At 33.8% G+C, this 16,780-nt stretch overlaps 1 protein-coding gene across 6 annotated transcripts in view; it reads right to left on the bottom strand.

Moving 5' to 3' along the window:
• Positions 1 to 4,793: 4,793 nt before the first annotated feature.
• The window catches only part of UBR3 (ubiquitin protein ligase E3 component n-recognin 3 (putative)), a 187,984-nt gene continuing 175,997 nt past the window's right edge, over positions 4,794 to 16,780 (bottom strand). For 5 of the 6 annotated variants that reach the window (XM_011357787.2, XM_011357796.2, XM_011357824.2 and 2 more), the window contains exons 36-39: positions 11,281 to 11,460; positions 8,153 to 8,362; positions 7,481 to 7,620; positions 4,798 to 7,188 (exon numbers count right to left, since the gene is read on the bottom strand). In XM_011357787.2, the coding sequence (XP_011356089.1) occupies positions 7,071 to 7,188; positions 7,481 to 7,620; positions 8,153 to 8,362; positions 11,281 to 11,460 (648 nt within the window). In that variant the 3' untranslated portion in view covers positions 4,798 to 7,070. Of the gene's footprint in view, positions 7,189 to 7,480; positions 7,621 to 8,152; positions 8,363 to 11,280; positions 11,461 to 16,780 lie in introns of all 6 variants that reach the window. The other variant, XM_011357832.2, reaches the window with a different exon arrangement.

Genomic DNA, 16,780 nt, shown 5'->3' on the forward strand with positions numbered 1-16,780 from the left:
AAAAAGTTCTGCTTTGCATTTTGCCTTACTTTGCATGTTGTGAAGTCTGGTACCAATCTAATTCTCTTGCCCTTTTCAATTATTGTATCTTCTTTCGTCTGTAGGTCCTGAGAGCTTTTATCTCTATATTCTAATCTTGTTTCTAGGATATGTCTTGAAGTCTATTGTTAAAGAGTCAATTTTTCTGCTACTCTGAGGGTTTTCAATATGAACTAGTTTTCTTTTGAGGAAAGTTTTCTTAAACTATGCTTTTTTAAAAACTTTTCATTTTGAAATTTTAGATTTACAGGAGGGCTGCATGAATAGTGCAGAGTTCCTATGTATTCCTTACTGTGCTGCTCCTGTTAACTCATATAACCATAGCAAAATTATCGAAATCAGAAATTAACATTTACTATTAAGTAAATTCCAGACCTTATCTGAATTTCACCAGTTTTCTCACTACTGTCCAAGATTCCACATTGCATCTAGTTATTTCTCCTTAGACTCCTGTGTGTAGCAATTCTTCAGGTTTTCCTCACTTTTTACCTCAACACTTTTTTGAAGAGTCCTGGTAAGTTCTTTTGCAGAATGTCCTGCAAGTGGTTTTGTCTGATGTTTTCACATAATTAGCATGAAGTTATGTATTCTTTGCAGTTTTATTAGAGAAATGTATATTTCTCAGTTAACCATATTAAGGATTATACTTAATATGGCGTGAATATGCTTCATTATTGGTGATATTTACTTTTATCACTCGGTTAAAGTGGTGTCTACCAGGTTTCTCTACTGTAAAGTTACTATCTTTCCCTTTGTAGTTAATAAATATCTTGGGGGGCATTCTTTGAGATGATGGAACTACTATTCAACTTTTGCCTGCTCATTTCAATTTTTTTCTTCAATAAGATGCCCCCCCCCCCCCCCCGCCATGATCTCCACCGCCTGGTCCTTATACTCTTGTATAAACCCCAGCCACATTGTTCCAGGGTTGGTATGTGTGGCAGAGTGATCAGATGCCACTTCTAAGATTAAGTTATAAAAAAAACAAGGGCTTTCATCTTGGGCCTGTTTTTGTGTGTTTGTTTTTGTGTCTCTCCTTCTCCCTCTCTTGGATCACTTGGCTCTGGGGAAAATCAGCTGCTACACCTGTGGAGAGGGCCACATGACAAGAAACTGAAGTTTCTAGCCAATAGCCACATGAGTGAGGTTGGAAGCAGACCCTCCAGCCCTGGTCAAGCCTCAGATGATCGCTGCCCTGGCTGACATCCTCATTGAAGTCTCGTAAGAGACTGAGCCAGAATCACTCAGCTAGGTTACTCCTGGATTCCTGGTCCACAGAAACTGCAGTGTAATATGTACTATTTTGTTATATTCATTTTAGGGTGATTTGTTACACAGGAATAGATAACAGTCTGAATCACTTAATTTGCCATTACTAGATGTTATATGTCTATAGATGCTTTTGCATTACAATGGCAGAGTTGAGTAGTTGTCACAGAAACTATCTGGCCCTTTATAGAAAATGTTTGCTGACCCTTGCTCTAAACTAAGGTTATAATGATCACTTTAATATTGCAATGTGATCATTCACTGCCCGACTTAACCTCTTACAATGACTTTCTGTTGCCCTTGGGATAAAGATCAAAATCCATAGCATAGCTCAAGAGACCATGATCTGATCTGTGCTATCTTTCTGCATCACATCCTGTCACACATCCCACTCCATGCTTTCGATGCTTCAACCGTATTGTTTCAAACATTTTAGTTTTTTAAATTTTATTGGAGTAACATTGGTTAATAACATAATTTTCAAGTGTACAATATTACAAGTCAACATCTATGTACTCTACTGCATGCTCCCTACCTGAAGTCTAGTTTTCTTCCATCGCCATATATTTGACCCCCTTTACCCACTTTGTCCTCCCTCCATCCTTTCCTCTCTGGTAACCACTATTCTATGAGTTTTGTTTTTGTTTATTGGTAGTTTACTTTTTGTTTTATATTCCACATGAGTGAAATCATATGGTTTTTGTCCTTTCCCCTCTGACCTATTTCACTTAGCAAAATGCTTTCAAGATCCAGTGTACCCTGCCCACGCTTAGGGCCTATGAGCTATATACCCTTAAGAATGCCTTCCCTTATTCTCTCCTTCACCTAGCTCACTTCTACCATTTCTTCAGGTCTCACCTTAAACATCACTTCTACCATGTAGCCTTCTGTGAACTCCCCAAACTAAATGAGTCTATTGGTTCCCATTGCCCTCTGCCTAACTTGCTGATAGCTTCCATTTACTTGTAATTACATACTTAGTATTGTTTTCCTCTAGACTGTAGAAGACACTAACCCTGTCTTGTTCAATGTGGTATCCCCAGCATTCGGCTTAATTTCTTGCACATAGTAAGCACGTAATAAATATTCCTTGCTCTCCCTTACCCTACTGAATTGTCAACTCTCTTCTAGTAGTGCCCACTACTTTCTGTCTCTACAACTCCGCTAGTTGAGCCAACTATTATGTCGTGTCTGGATTCTTTCAGCAGATACCTAGCAGATGTTCTCAATCTGGATTTTTCTCCACAGTGCAGTTGGATAGACTTGTCTAAGATGCAAGTCTGATAGCTTCCCACTCCTCTCTAAACAGTCTAAAACTCTTAGGCGGCTTGCAAAACCCTCTGTAATTGATATTTTACTTATCTCTCAAAAGCACCTATGTTAGAGTCAGAATGATTCCCTCAGATCTTTAGAAGTTCTCTCTCAACTCTGAATCTTGCAAATGACATTCACTTCAACTCTGAATCTTGCAAATGGCATTCACTTCACCAGAAACATTATTCCCCATACTCTTTTCACCAAGGTATATCCTACACAGTATTTGGGGATCATTTTAGACATCTCTACTCCTTAAAAGCTTCCTTATACTCCCCAAGTCTGGTTTAGAGATCCTCGCTATAGTATCCTATATTCTTCCCAACACCCCCCAAACACACATACACCATTTGTAGTCTTAATCACACAAAAAGCTGTGAGAAAAGGGGCTTCTTTTCCATTGTATTTCCAAAATTTAACACAGTGCCTGGTGCACAGGAGCCCAATAAACATTTACTGAATAAATGAATTTTAATGCTTCAACACTAAAGCAATTTTTCATAATTTTGAAAGAAAATTTTGAAAGTTCACATTAAATCTGATCATTAAATCTTACCGTGACTTCCAATCCTATACTCCTCAATTCACCTAGCATGGACCCCACACTCATTTCAAACAGCACTGCTAAATCTCTTACTGCCTTACATTGTACCCACCTCCCAAATCCCCAAATCATGAATTTCAGGTTTCTATCTTTCAGGTTCAAGATCTCAGGGGCTTCATAAAGTCAGAGAATCTTTCGAATTGGCTTTATTAAAATGTATGGCTTCTAATTCTCTTGGGCTCTCTATGATTTCTGTGGTGCTTCTCCTTATTTCTAGCCTGTTCTGTCCTAGCGTACATCTAAACTTTTATGTCTTACCGCAAGCCCCCAGAATATAGTAGGCCTGCTTACTCTCAACAGATGATCCTGCTTCTTTGTCACCAAGATAAGAGGAAATCAGATACAAACTTTCTTTGCTCAAAACTTTCCTTTCTCTTTTCCCTTTTCCCTCCCCTCAAGCTGAAGCATTTATCTGTGCTCTTGAACTTCCTTCTTTTGGCCTGTTCTTGGGATCTGCCACAACAAATTGGGCATTGCCACATTACATTAATTTAACTCACATAAAGGCAGCTGTACTTAAGGTCTCATTCATTATGCCTTTTCAACGTGCTATAGCAGCTAGTTACATTTGCTCCACTGGCTAGTTGATTACTGTACCCTAAGAATGGTATAGCTCTTCTATACTTGATATGCTTCATTGTCAAGGGAGTTTGGAGTATCATAAATAGAGAAGTGATCATGTTGCTATCCTTCTGTCCACTCCAGCCCATCCCTGATAAACTAAGCAGAGCTTGATATCATCCAGCCAGATCATAAAGTTAAAGGAAAGAACTATGTGCTGTGAATATGACTGAGACAGTAACAATTCTTCTGCTCTCCTACTATTAAGTGTCAGGCATAACCACCAGTAAATGTATTTTGTCTTGGTGACTTGATTCCAGTGGTTACAACCATGTTGCATTGTTTTGGCTTTTGTTGTTGTTCGCATGACGTCAAATACAAGCCAACAACAGGAACTTGTGAGTTAGCAATTACGATCTTGGAAATGGTACAGAGACTTTTGGGCTACATCTCTTCTCATACATCTGTCACTTCCAAGACTTCAGTGCTTTTAGACAGCATCTTTTCTAAGTCACAGAAATCAATAAATATCAAAATACATAAAGCAGAAAGATGGTTTATAGATCCCTAACTGATAACTGGCTGGTGAGCTACAGGATAGATGGGTAGGGGTGAGGTCTTTCAACTCAAACAAGACCATGGGCCATTGAAAATAAACGTAAATTATCATAAAGCACATTAGATATCTGATGTCTAGCTGGGAATTTTCAGAAAGCAGCAAGGACCATAACAGTGTTCCATGGATTTACACACCTGTTTCCCTCTCCCCACCTTCCAAAAACACATCTGAGCAAAAGCTTTGCATTAATTATGAGACAAGGAAAGAAGAAATAGGATCTAGCTCTGAAAATAAAAAGAGGAAAAGCAAACCTTTTATACTTAACTCCACCTTAAAGCAACTATTAGTCATGTTATGCTTTCATCTTTTCAGCTATGCTCACTTATACATAGTATTGTCAATATCTTTGAAAAAAAAAAAAAACATGTAAGCATTAAACATTTTAAGGACCTTTCACAAACCAAATGACAGTAGGTTTTTATTAACATATCTTACAATGTTGATTATTCCTAGTTTTATAATTTCTGCTTAATTATAAAGATTGATTTAGCTTCTACAGTAATGTACTGTATTTAAATGATCATTCATACAAGATATCACACCAGTACATTTTTTTGAATAATATACACACATCACTCTAACTTGGACCTGTTATTTTTAAAAGTGGGTTTATAAATGGGACTTATAAAAGTTAGGGGGGGAGAAATTAAAGTTCTAGTTTAGCAGCATGCATGTATGTATTCAAGTACAATTTTCAACCAAGTGCTTTTTTAAAATTTACTGGTGACTAATTCACCAATATCAAAATAAACACTATCAAACCCAAATTTTAATGTTAAGGCTAATATTTTCACTTCACATCCATATGCACAACCATAAAACATTCCATTTTAAATATGTAGTAATCAAAGTCTGAATACATTATACCATGTATATATAGCATCAGAGTTTCAAACTGTAGAATTATTCAAGTTCGTGAATCCTGAAACAGTATTTACTAGAGATGTAAATTAGCATTTTGCTCTTCAACCACACTTACAAATGGTCTGGTATTCATAATGACTGATGCAAAAGATATGATAGGCTGAACTTATGATACATTATTTTAAAAAGTAGCAATGTGTTGGAAAGGACAGCTATTTAGTTAAACAGAATCATTCTAGTCTTTCAGAAAGTTATCTTAATGTTTTGGAAATGTATATAAAAATAGCAAGCTATTTCCACGTATTTTGCTGTAGAGCTATAGATAATTTTTTGACTTTTTGAACACATTTGAATATGTACTGTTTGTTCTGCTCTATTTTAATTCAAGGCCATCATTTAATGTCCATTTGCATATTCTGCAATGTCACGTCTTTCAATAATTTTTAGATTGTAGATATTTTATTTTCATATTTTATCATTAGATGTTTTTTGTTTATTTTTACATGTAAAAATGTAATTTTACATATAACAAGCCACGTAAGTCCAAAATACCAGGAATTGCTTGATAGCACTATGTATGAAATAATCATCAAATTATTTGGAAGAAAAATCTTGGTAGCAATATATAACATGCTTTTCTGTAATCTTTCCCTACTGAGTGGGTTTTAGCTCAATCATTCCCATTCTTCCTGATTTAAGAACCCTACAAACACGAATTGCTTTTCACAGCAGCTTCTAAGAAGAATGCAGATGCATGGCTCATTCATGAGGGTCATCACCACTGAGCCATCCCCCGCCCTCCGCTTTAGGAAACCAAGCAGAAATTGCAGTGATTACATTGCACAAATACATTATGGATGAACCTTTTGAGCTGATAGGAAAGTTCCAAAACTATGCTTCATTTGTGGGGAAGTCTGAGCATTTTCAGTCCAGTCATTTAAACAAAAACTTGGTTGGTAATAAAAGGTAGACATGCGCAGAATCAAAATATGCCACGTGTTTGCTCTTAAAACTTTTGATTTTATAGTAAAATCTATTTGTTACTACTTCTATTAATTCATCCAACTGAAATGGAAATTCTGATTTTTAAGGACTCCCCCAACCACACACGTCTCCCAAAATGTACTGTATCATATTAACAGCAGCTATCTACTTATTTTACAACTATTTCAATTATTTACCTGGGGAGAATATTTATGAAATTCCTGAGAATGAATTAAGTTTTCAGCAAAGCCTTAAACTTTTAACAGATTCCTCACAATAAGAAAAAATTTTAAAGTTCTACTATTAGACCAACTTTTACTATACAATATTTCACATAAATCATGTTTTACATTTTTTTCTAATTACATACAGCAAATATCTCAAATCAACACAAGAATGGAGGAGGGAAAAGGTGCATTATGTTTAGCAGATGCAAATTAAAACACACAGATATAAAGAAGCAGTAAAACTTTAAATAAATCACACCCACTCTATCAATGAACAACTGATATGGATTGCTGGGAGAATCCGTTTTAAATAATTTTGTCAAGTTGTGCTTATTAATTGGAGATTTTTTAAAAAAGGAAATAACGAAAGAATGATTTAACTTTTTACTTGTTATGATCTCCAGATACTTTTTAAAAAAATTTTATACCATTAATGTGATTACCAAGCACCTAATTTTGGAAAGACTTTATAACATATGTTTTCTTTTTTTCCTTCAGCAAAAGCGTTAATCTCCCAAATTAAGTTAAAGCTTATTGTTGATAAATTCTTAATGAAAATGACGATATAATGCAATGCTGAGGTGGTGAGTCACAGCCCATTGTAATGTGGACCCCATCTTTTATTGATGTGATCAAAAGTATGAGAAATCCACTGTTGTTCAAGAACTTTGTATCTTTCCTTACAGATGTAGAGAGGCTTGCCTCGCCTAGAAATAAAAAGAGGGAAAAAGTATTAAAAGTAATAAAATATAATGAAGATTTCACATTTTTAAAAAATAAATTCCTCATGGCAAAAATACCACATAGTAATTTGGATTATTTCATGTTCCCTTAGCATGTTGATGAGGAAAATATCTCAAAAACTAGAAATAGCTCTAATGACTCAGGATTTCTTAATATAAAAATTAACAAGTATTATCATTTCAATGCCAGAAATGGCACATTGTTCTCACTGACCAAACTTCATAAAACACCCAGATAAGTGTATGCACATCTAACCTAAGATCCCGGTCTTCCTCTCCATGGGCATCCAAATACACAGAACCCCAGAGGCAGAAGCGGTGGCCTCGAATGATGATAATCACTGATGCATTGATCAAAAGAAAAATCCCTGTTCCGGCTCCACAGTTCTGAGAATGCTAAAACATTAAAAATATATCAATTAACTTCATAATCACATGGACTTTATAAGATCCCTTATGTAAATTTCTTCTATGTAAAACAAATATTTTTTCAAATTTTAATAAGATTTCATCTAAGTTAAATTTACAATCTCATTTCTAACACTTTATTAATAATGCATTAAGAGGAATCTGGGTAAAGATTAACTAAAGCTGTATTTAAAAGCCAACCTAATAGCATATACAACTGTTGTTTCATAGCACCGGCATTTAAAAAAGTATGTATCATTAAAGGGCAGTAGGAGTAAGGAGAGGAAGTAAATTAGACTTAAAAAAGGTTTTATTTAAAGCCTCAGGTGTTTTTTTTAACCCTTCCACTGGATTAAAAAGAAAAACAAACAAAAAAACTAGAACGAAAAAAGAACAAAACCTTTATATGTATTGGTCATTTTATTCAAAGAGTAGTTAAACTTGAAGAGCAGGCTTGACCCTATAAATACCACATTTCCACGTGAGTTTCATAAATTTTATATTATTTACAACTGCTTACCAATACACATTCACAGTAACTTTGTTGCTTGCAGCAAAGTCCTTTCAGGCATACAAAAGTACCACAAACAAGGCAAACGGCAGGATCTTTAGGAACCTTGGTGCAGACACTACAGGTTTTTCTGTGATAGTACTGGAAAATGGTGTTATAATTCTCAGGCAACTGCAGTAGGTGTGGTAATTTCCATCTTGACTCTTGGATAAGCAAGGCCTAAAACGTTATCCAAAAATATTCATTAGTCCTATGTATTTAAGTCAGTAAGGCAAAATACTTATTCTTTAAAAGGATTTTCTTTAAAGAATGAGAAAACTGTCTGTAAAAACGTGACTTATTTGCTTAATGCAAAATTTTAAACAGTTCAGTTTTAAAAACCAAGTTTTTACCTTTCTCAGATAAACAAACAATTCATTAGCTTTTTCTTTAAGAAAGGTCACAGTTTTAACTCTTATTTCTATTTCAATAATTTATAATCCAGAGTCTCCTTCCTCAAACTAAGACCTTTCATATCCATAAGTGCTGGGGCTACAACTCTTCATAAATATTCTGCTTAAGCATGGGAAAAAAATACCAAATTAGTTCAATTTCCCTGCAGGGTACACTTTAATTATTATTTTCAGGTATATAAAAATGTTGATAATAGCACTAATTTTTTTCTAGATGCTACTCCATTTACACATAAATAAAATGTAGTATGAATATTATCTTAAAATGCTGTATGATGGCAGGCAACTCATATGTTGATCATTTCACATTATCTAAAGCTATAACTCATCTAAATCAATGCAGTAATTAAGTAGCTAACTTGGTGTTTATCAATAAGTTAATGGATAAAGTGGCCATGGAAGCAGGAATAAGGACAATGTCGGCTTACAATATGTATTTTTGAGTCAGTGCCCAACCCTGGCTCAAAACATTGCATATTCTTTAATGAGCTGACTATATTGGAATTCTTCCATCAGTGGAAGGAACAGAAATTTGTCCTCACTGAACTTGATACTTATCTAGATTAGGCTGTAAATTCTCCAGTAGCCCACATTACATAGCCTCCAACCATAGAGTTTTCTTCAAAAAGAAAGCTATGAGGCAATAGGTGGATGTCTATGAAATTAACTGATCTTAACATGTACTCAATCATCTGAAAAAAATACTGGTCTTTTAAATGATAAGCTACTTTGCTGATGAATTTTATTTGGCACCAGCTGGAAGAAAACACCTATAGAAAAAACACCTATTTTCCATCAATTTCCACACCAATAATCATTCATCTAAAATATAGGCTTGCTCTTACACTATAAAATAAGTTAATTTTTATCCATTGCTTAACCAATGGCTCATATAAAGACAAAACAATTTAAGTATGCTCATCTTTTTTTCTCTTGTCCTGGTTCTATAATTATGTCCATTTCTTACTCCAAATCATTCCTCGAAGGTTTTCAAACATCAAAATATAACTTCAGATTCTAGTTATAATCTGTGAATAAACTACTAGACAGGAAAAAAGGATTTTTATACGTAATATCCAAGGTTCAATTAACTTCTTGAATTTCCCTTTCCTTTAAAAAAAAGGTATAAAATGAGATATTATCTCTTTAAAAACTTCAACAAAAATATAGAACTGAACAAAAGTAGAGACATTTATTATTTATGTTTACCTTACCTTATTATTCACTTCAAATTTTTAAAAATTAAGTCTCGCCTGACTCAGTCATCTGAAATACTAATTTGTTATTGTCCTTTTGATGTTAAAATTAAAATTCTCATTTCCCCTGAAACTTGGCTCCCCTCTCATCAATTCTATTTCTACCAATCCACCTAAGTGTTCCACCAATATTTATTAGGTGACTAGTCTACATCAGGCACTTTACAGGAACTAGGGATTCAAGAATAAATAAGAAATAATTTTTGCTTTGTGGAGTCACAGTTGACACAATAAACAAAGTGATAAATATGGCGACTTAAGAGAAAGTGGCGAAACTATTCTCATACAGCACACCAGAGGGAAGGGATCAGGACTGTAGAATAAGATGGACTATCAGACAAAGATTTATAGAAGAGGTAACATTTATCTTAGCAAAGCCTAGATTGGTGATTAATACAACAGGAGAAGGGTAAGATAAAAGTAACAGTAATAAGCAATAGCATAGATGTTCGAAAATATATAGCACACTTAGAAAGAAATACTCTTATGTGGTTTGAACAAGGCAGTGGGCAGGGGAGTAGTACAAAATGAAGTAAAAAGTTAAGTGAGATGGTGAAAATCCTAGAATGCCATGCAAGGAGTCCTTATCAATGGTGTTTAAGCAGGAGCAGGTTCCTATCAGAACTCTCTATACTAGCTACTATTCTTCTCATGATTTAAGTGCAAGATCTCAAAGTCATGTATATCTGGTGACCAAGTCTTACATATTTTTTTCAAATGTCCCTTGCATTGGTTGCATTCTGATTTCTACTATTAGAATAGTCCAGATTTTCTTTACCACCTAAATAATCATCTCTGGTTTCCCTCTCTCCTTACTTCAATTTACCTACTAAAAAGCCACCAGATTACCTCTATAAAATACTACTTTCATCATATTATTTACAAAAATTGTAGTTCTAGCTGTAGAAGAAAGTCTGAGCACCAAACCATGGCATTCAGAGCCACTCACCACTGTCCCCACTCTGCCTTTCCATTTCACTTGTCTCCAATACAAAACCTTTTGCCAGCTGAGCTGGCAGCACTGGCCCAGCAAATTTTAAAAACATGACCTTTAGGTCTGCTATTCCAAATCTTTGATTTTTATGTGACAGTTCTCTTTCTAGTTAAGCTTACAGACTCCTTATCTACCTTAAAATTCCTTTGTATCTTCCAAGTCTGATGCTAATATTTAAGGTATTCAATAAAAACCTGACAGCCTAAAAAAACTAAAAGTGGCATACTAAGAGCTTAGTTTTATCCATTCAGATAAAATTTAGAAATATTTCTATTTACACACTCATAAATATTATATAAGTAAACCATTTTTTTTTCAATATAATTAAATAAATGCTGCCAAGAACAAATGACCTGGCATTTCAAATTCTTCATTATTCTCTTACCTATTAGCACATCATCATTTTGGCAAATTAGTGTTATTCTTTTTACATACCTTTCCTTGTTCTGCATGTCTTTCAGTAAATGAATTTATCTCAAAACACCATTGAGATATAATATCAAATGCTGGAACTGACCAATCCAGACAGGAGGCACTGATAAATGGATGTTCTGTTTGGTAAAATGTTGGCAGAAGTCCCAGGCAGCTGGAAAGAACTGAAAATTCTTCTTCTTCCTTTTAGACATGAAATAGAAAATTCTTAAGACATTGCATCAAGAATATTCTCATTATAGATATTTTAAATGTCATCCTCATCAATTACTTTTGGATAGTAAGAAAAACTAACAGTCAACTAAAGAAAAGTAAAAGGAGTAGGAGGAGCAAAGACGAGAGACAAAGTCTTCTAGCTGCTATATCCAAATATCCCCTTAGAATTTAACACCTTAGTGCCACAGCATCTGCTTCTTTTATACATTTATTTTTTAAATAGTGTTGCTACATATCTGATGAACACAGTCTATAGAACCTAGTAACTCTATGAAAGCAAATGTTAATTTGGGGCAAAGGGAAAATGACTTTTGGTTAAAAAGAGGTAGGCTGTCATTGCAGATGAAGAAGAAAAACAGAAAAGGATGGACTTCACCAGAGGCAGTACTAAATAAATAATTTGCCTCGATCCTGGATGAGTGTGAAACAAAGTCAGTTTTAAAAGGAAGTGGAGTTTAAAAACAAACAAACAAACAAACAAACAAACTTCAGAGATCTAAGTGCCAAGCAATCGGAAGCTCTACTCAGTAATAAGAGAACCAGAGAAATCAGTTACCCAAAAGGACTCACGTACTGAAAGTTGATTTTTAAGGTATGTTAGTCTTATAAACACCAAATGTACTTCCTAATCCCTCTTTATTCAACTGAAAAACCATTTAGGATGCTAGTATGTCTACTTTTCTCTATCCACTGGAGCAATTCTTATCATCGTTCAAATTCCATTTTCCCAGGAAAGCCTCCTCTGAGCCCACTTAATGAGACCTTAGACTGCCCAGCTCTACTGAGATAAAATTAATCTTTCCACACCTTGTAAACACCTTATATTGAGTTATAAGAATTCTTGATAAATTCTAGATGCAAGTCCTTTCTCAATATATTTTTAAATTGAGATAAAATTCATATACTAAAAAAATCTACCTTTTAAAAGTATATGTCAGTGGGGTTTGGTACATTTACAAAATTGTGCAACTGTCACCACCATCTAAATCCAGAATATTTTCATCACCCTATTATAAATGAAATTTTCTTAATTTCATTTTCAGATTGCTCACGGCTAGTGCATAGAAATACAGCTGATTTTTTTCTTTGTACATTTATCATGTATTCTACAACCTTGCTGAACTGATTCATGAGCTCTAACAGTTTTTTTGGAGATTCCTTATGATTTTCCACATACGAGATTATCTAATTTGCAAAGAGAAAGTGTTTTACCTTTTCTTTTCCAATCTAGATGCCTTTTATTTCTTTTTTGCCTGCTTTTTTGAATCCCTAATACAATGCTGAAAAGAAGAGATGAGGGCAGCCATCCCTGTCTTGTCCCTGATCTAAGGGGGCAAGCTTTCTATCTTTCACTATTAAGTATGATGTTAGCTATAGGTTTTTCATAGATGCCCTTTATCAAGTTAAGGAAATTCTCTCATATTCTTTGTTCTTCAGTGTTTTTGCCATGAAAGAGTGCTGGATTTTGTCAAATGTTTTTTCTTTGACTACTGAGATGATCATATGCTTAAAAAACAAAAAACAAAAAACTAGTCTCTTATTATGGTAAATTAAATTAATTATTTGTATTGAACCAACTATGCATTCCTAAGATAAATCCAGTTGGTCAAGGTGTATTTTCTTTCCATTGCTAATATTTTGTTAAGGCTTTTACTTCTATGTTCATGAGAAAGATGGAATTACAGATTTTTTTTTCTCTTGATGTCTGGTTTGAATTATCAAGGTAAAACTGGCCTCATAAAATGAATTTGGAGAGTTCCTTCTTCCTCTTTTTTTCTGAATTTGTATAGTATTGATATAATTTCTTCCTTAAATGTGTCATAAAATCCACCATATTATCATCATTGTTGGTATAAAGTTCTTGGCTTTTCTTTTATAGAAGGATAATAATTATAAAAGTTTAATAACTAAAATAAATTTTCTTACTTGATATAGAGCTACTCAAGATTTTCTATTTATTTTTGAGTCAGTTTTAGTAATTTGTATCTTTCAAGGAATTTGTCCATTTCATATACGTTATCAAATTTTTTGGCAAATGTTATTTTTGATTCTGTACGGATGCTTCCTCCTTCACTCCTGATACTGGTAATTTTTACTTTCTCTCTTTGTTTTCTTATCAATATAGTGAAGATTCTGTCTCTTAGTTAAAAACCTATGCATGACTTTTTAGGCCTAATTAAGGCAATTAAAAAGGATTTACTTTGCAGGACACACAAGTGAAAACTACCCTCCCTACACACTTGGTACAGAGCCAAGGCATCACAATCTCTGAAGAGATTTGGAGTCAAGACCCCAGGCCCCCCTGGCCAGTCATGCTCTCATATATTTACATTCCTAGCCCTGGTGCTTTTATTCCAGGCCTCTTTATCTGAGGCCTTGGGCAAGGGTCTCTCTGGTCTCTCTGACAAGGCTACCTTATGGAAAGAAGGGGAAACCTTAAAGACACTTCCCACTCTGACTCAGTACCCAGTACTTTCCCCATCCTATCTCTCTACTTTCCTCCACCTCAGAGTACAGAAAAATTGCCAGATTCTTTGTCTGGGGCTCCCTCAATGGACTCCCAAATCTGCACTGATCTACTTGATCCTCAATGGATGTGTCAGTCTATTCCATCATGGTAAATTGAATAGGGGGGGTCAGTGTTTTCTCTGGTTTTGGCCCCTTGCTTACACCATCACATTAAGTAATTAAAGGCTTAACTCTCATTTTTGGCTTATTGCTTTAATCAGCTACTCCAACTCCTAGCGACTCAGTTCCCTCTCTTTCAATTCAGCTCAGATCTTGACATTTAGATTTATCCATTTTATTGATCTTTGCAGAGAATCAGATTTTGGACTCACTGATTTTCCCTACTATTTCTCCTTTACTACTTCATTGATTTCTGCTCTGATTTTTGTAATTTCCTTTTTTAAACTTGTTTTGAGTCTAATTTGCTCTATTTCTAGCTTCGAAAAGTAGAAATTCAGATAAATGACTTTAGATCTTTCATCTTTTTAAATATAAGCATTTGAAGCTATCTCTCTCCAAGAACTATTTTGGGCTGCATCATATAATTTTGCCATATTGTTTTTATTTTCATTCAGTTTAAGTATTTTCTAATTTCCTTGTGATTTCTGCTTTGATACAAAGTTTTTTAGAAGTGTGTTGCTTAATTTCCATACATCTGTGGATTTCCATATTTCCTTCAGTTATTGATTTCTAATTTAATTCCATTTGGTCATATGTTGTATAATAATTTCAATTCTTTTAAATTTGATACTTATTTTATGGCTTCGCATACAGTATATTCTGAAGAGTGTCCCATGTGCATTTATGAAAAATATGCATTCTGCTATCGTTTGGTAAAGTACTCTGTAGATGCCAATTATATCAAGTTGATTGACATTATTGTTCATGTCTCATTTATCATAGTTGATTTCCTGACCATGAAGAAAAAACACTGAAGTCCTCAGCTGTAATTGTGGATCTGTATATTTCTTCTTTCAATTCTGTTAATTTCTGCTTTATGTAATTTGGGGTTTTGTTGTTTTGTCCATATATATTTACAACACTATATGTTCCTCCTCTATTGAGACAGGGCATTTATTTTCTAATGTAAGGCAAAAAAAATAACTTGAGAAGACAAGAACTACTAATGGTAGAAAAACAGCAATATTTTTTTCATCTTCTCAATGCCAGGAAATATTTAACAATGGATGGAAGTTAACAAAGACCTACAACAGGCATCCCCTGGGATCAATAGGCTACTTCAAAGTTACTAGGCTTCCCTCATGAAGCAGATGTTGAGTCCAAATGTGAATCACTACAATGAGAGAAACCTAACCAAAGAAAAATTTATGGAAGAAGAAAAAAATGAAAGAAAAGTTTCTCATTCTTCCCTATCATTTGACTCTGGCAAAACAGATGAGAGCAGCAGATTATTCTGAACAAAGAAAAACTCATGAGATACTTTTTTTTAAGGTCAGATAGTGAATTGTTTTTCTCACTGTCTCCACTTTCTAATTATTTTCAGAAGAGGTATTATGTAAAAAGTAGGTCATAGTATAGAAAACAAAATGGCTCCTAAATAGAGAAAATGCTCAATCTTAGGAGAAATGCAAATTAAAACCAGATATATTTTACTGAGATATATTTTATCCAGACAAAAGATCTAAATGCAAAGATCAAATAGTTTAATAACACACTAAGTAGACACAAGTATAAAGAAACTCTCATAATTGCTGGCATTAACATGTTTGGTACAACTTCAATGAAAGAAAATTTGATAATAACCATAAAAATATTATCAAAACTATGCAAAATAGTTTGCATGTACTATTATTCATTGTGGTATCTATAAATAGCAAGGGACTAAAATAATCCAAATGTTTATTAACAGGGAACTGAATACATCCTGGTATATTACATAATGAAATATTATAAACCTGTAAACCAAAATGAGGAAGGTTTTCATGTACTGAATATGAACTGATCTCCAAATTACACTCGTAAGTGAAAAAAAAATAGGGAAGCTATAAAACTACGTGTAAAAAAGTGGGCTAAAATAATACACTTCTACGCACATTTTTTAGTTGTATAAGCATAAAACATCTCTGAAATAATACAGAGGGAACTGACAGCACTTGAAGCAACTGAGCAGCTAGGAAAAGGGGTAAAACAGATTTTTTTAATAGAATATCTTCAAATTTTGAAAAATGTGATTACCTTTTCAAAACAGAAATACATTTTTCCTTTTCTGTAAACTTAATTAAAAAACTAGAAATTATAAAAAGATACCATTTCTGTAAACTATGTAAAAACTAGAAATATTCTATTTTTTAATAGAATATCTTCAAATTTTGAAAAATGTGATTACCTTTTCAAAACAGAAATACATTTTTCCTTTTCTGTAAACTTAATTAAAAAACTAGAAATTATAAAAAGATACCTTTTCTGTAAACTATTTAAAAACTAGAAACTATAAAAAGATACCATTTCAAAAGAAAGCCTCTCAACCATCTTGTTCCCCTTCTACCTTAAATCTCAAACTCACTACATCAACTCCTAGGTAAAACCTAACCATAATTTTTAATGTATTTTCCATAATATTTTATATACATTTGCAAACATGAATACTATGATTTCTCCCCATCTGCATTTAATATAAGCACAGCTTGCCTTTTGTTACTTAATATATTTTTGAGATTCTTCTGTATTAGCATAGAAAACTTTCTATTCTGTTCTTTTCTGAAGAATATTCCATTACCTGAATAAACCATAATTTATTTAACCAGTTTCCCATTGATGG

The sequence above is a fragment of the Pteropus vampyrus genome, unplaced genomic scaffold (genome assembly GCF_000151845.1).
Source record: "Pteropus vampyrus isolate Shadow unplaced genomic scaffold, Pvam_2.0 Scaffold2, whole genome shotgun sequence".
Taxonomy (NCBI): domain Eukaryota; kingdom Metazoa; phylum Chordata; class Mammalia; order Chiroptera; family Pteropodidae; genus Pteropus; species Pteropus vampyrus.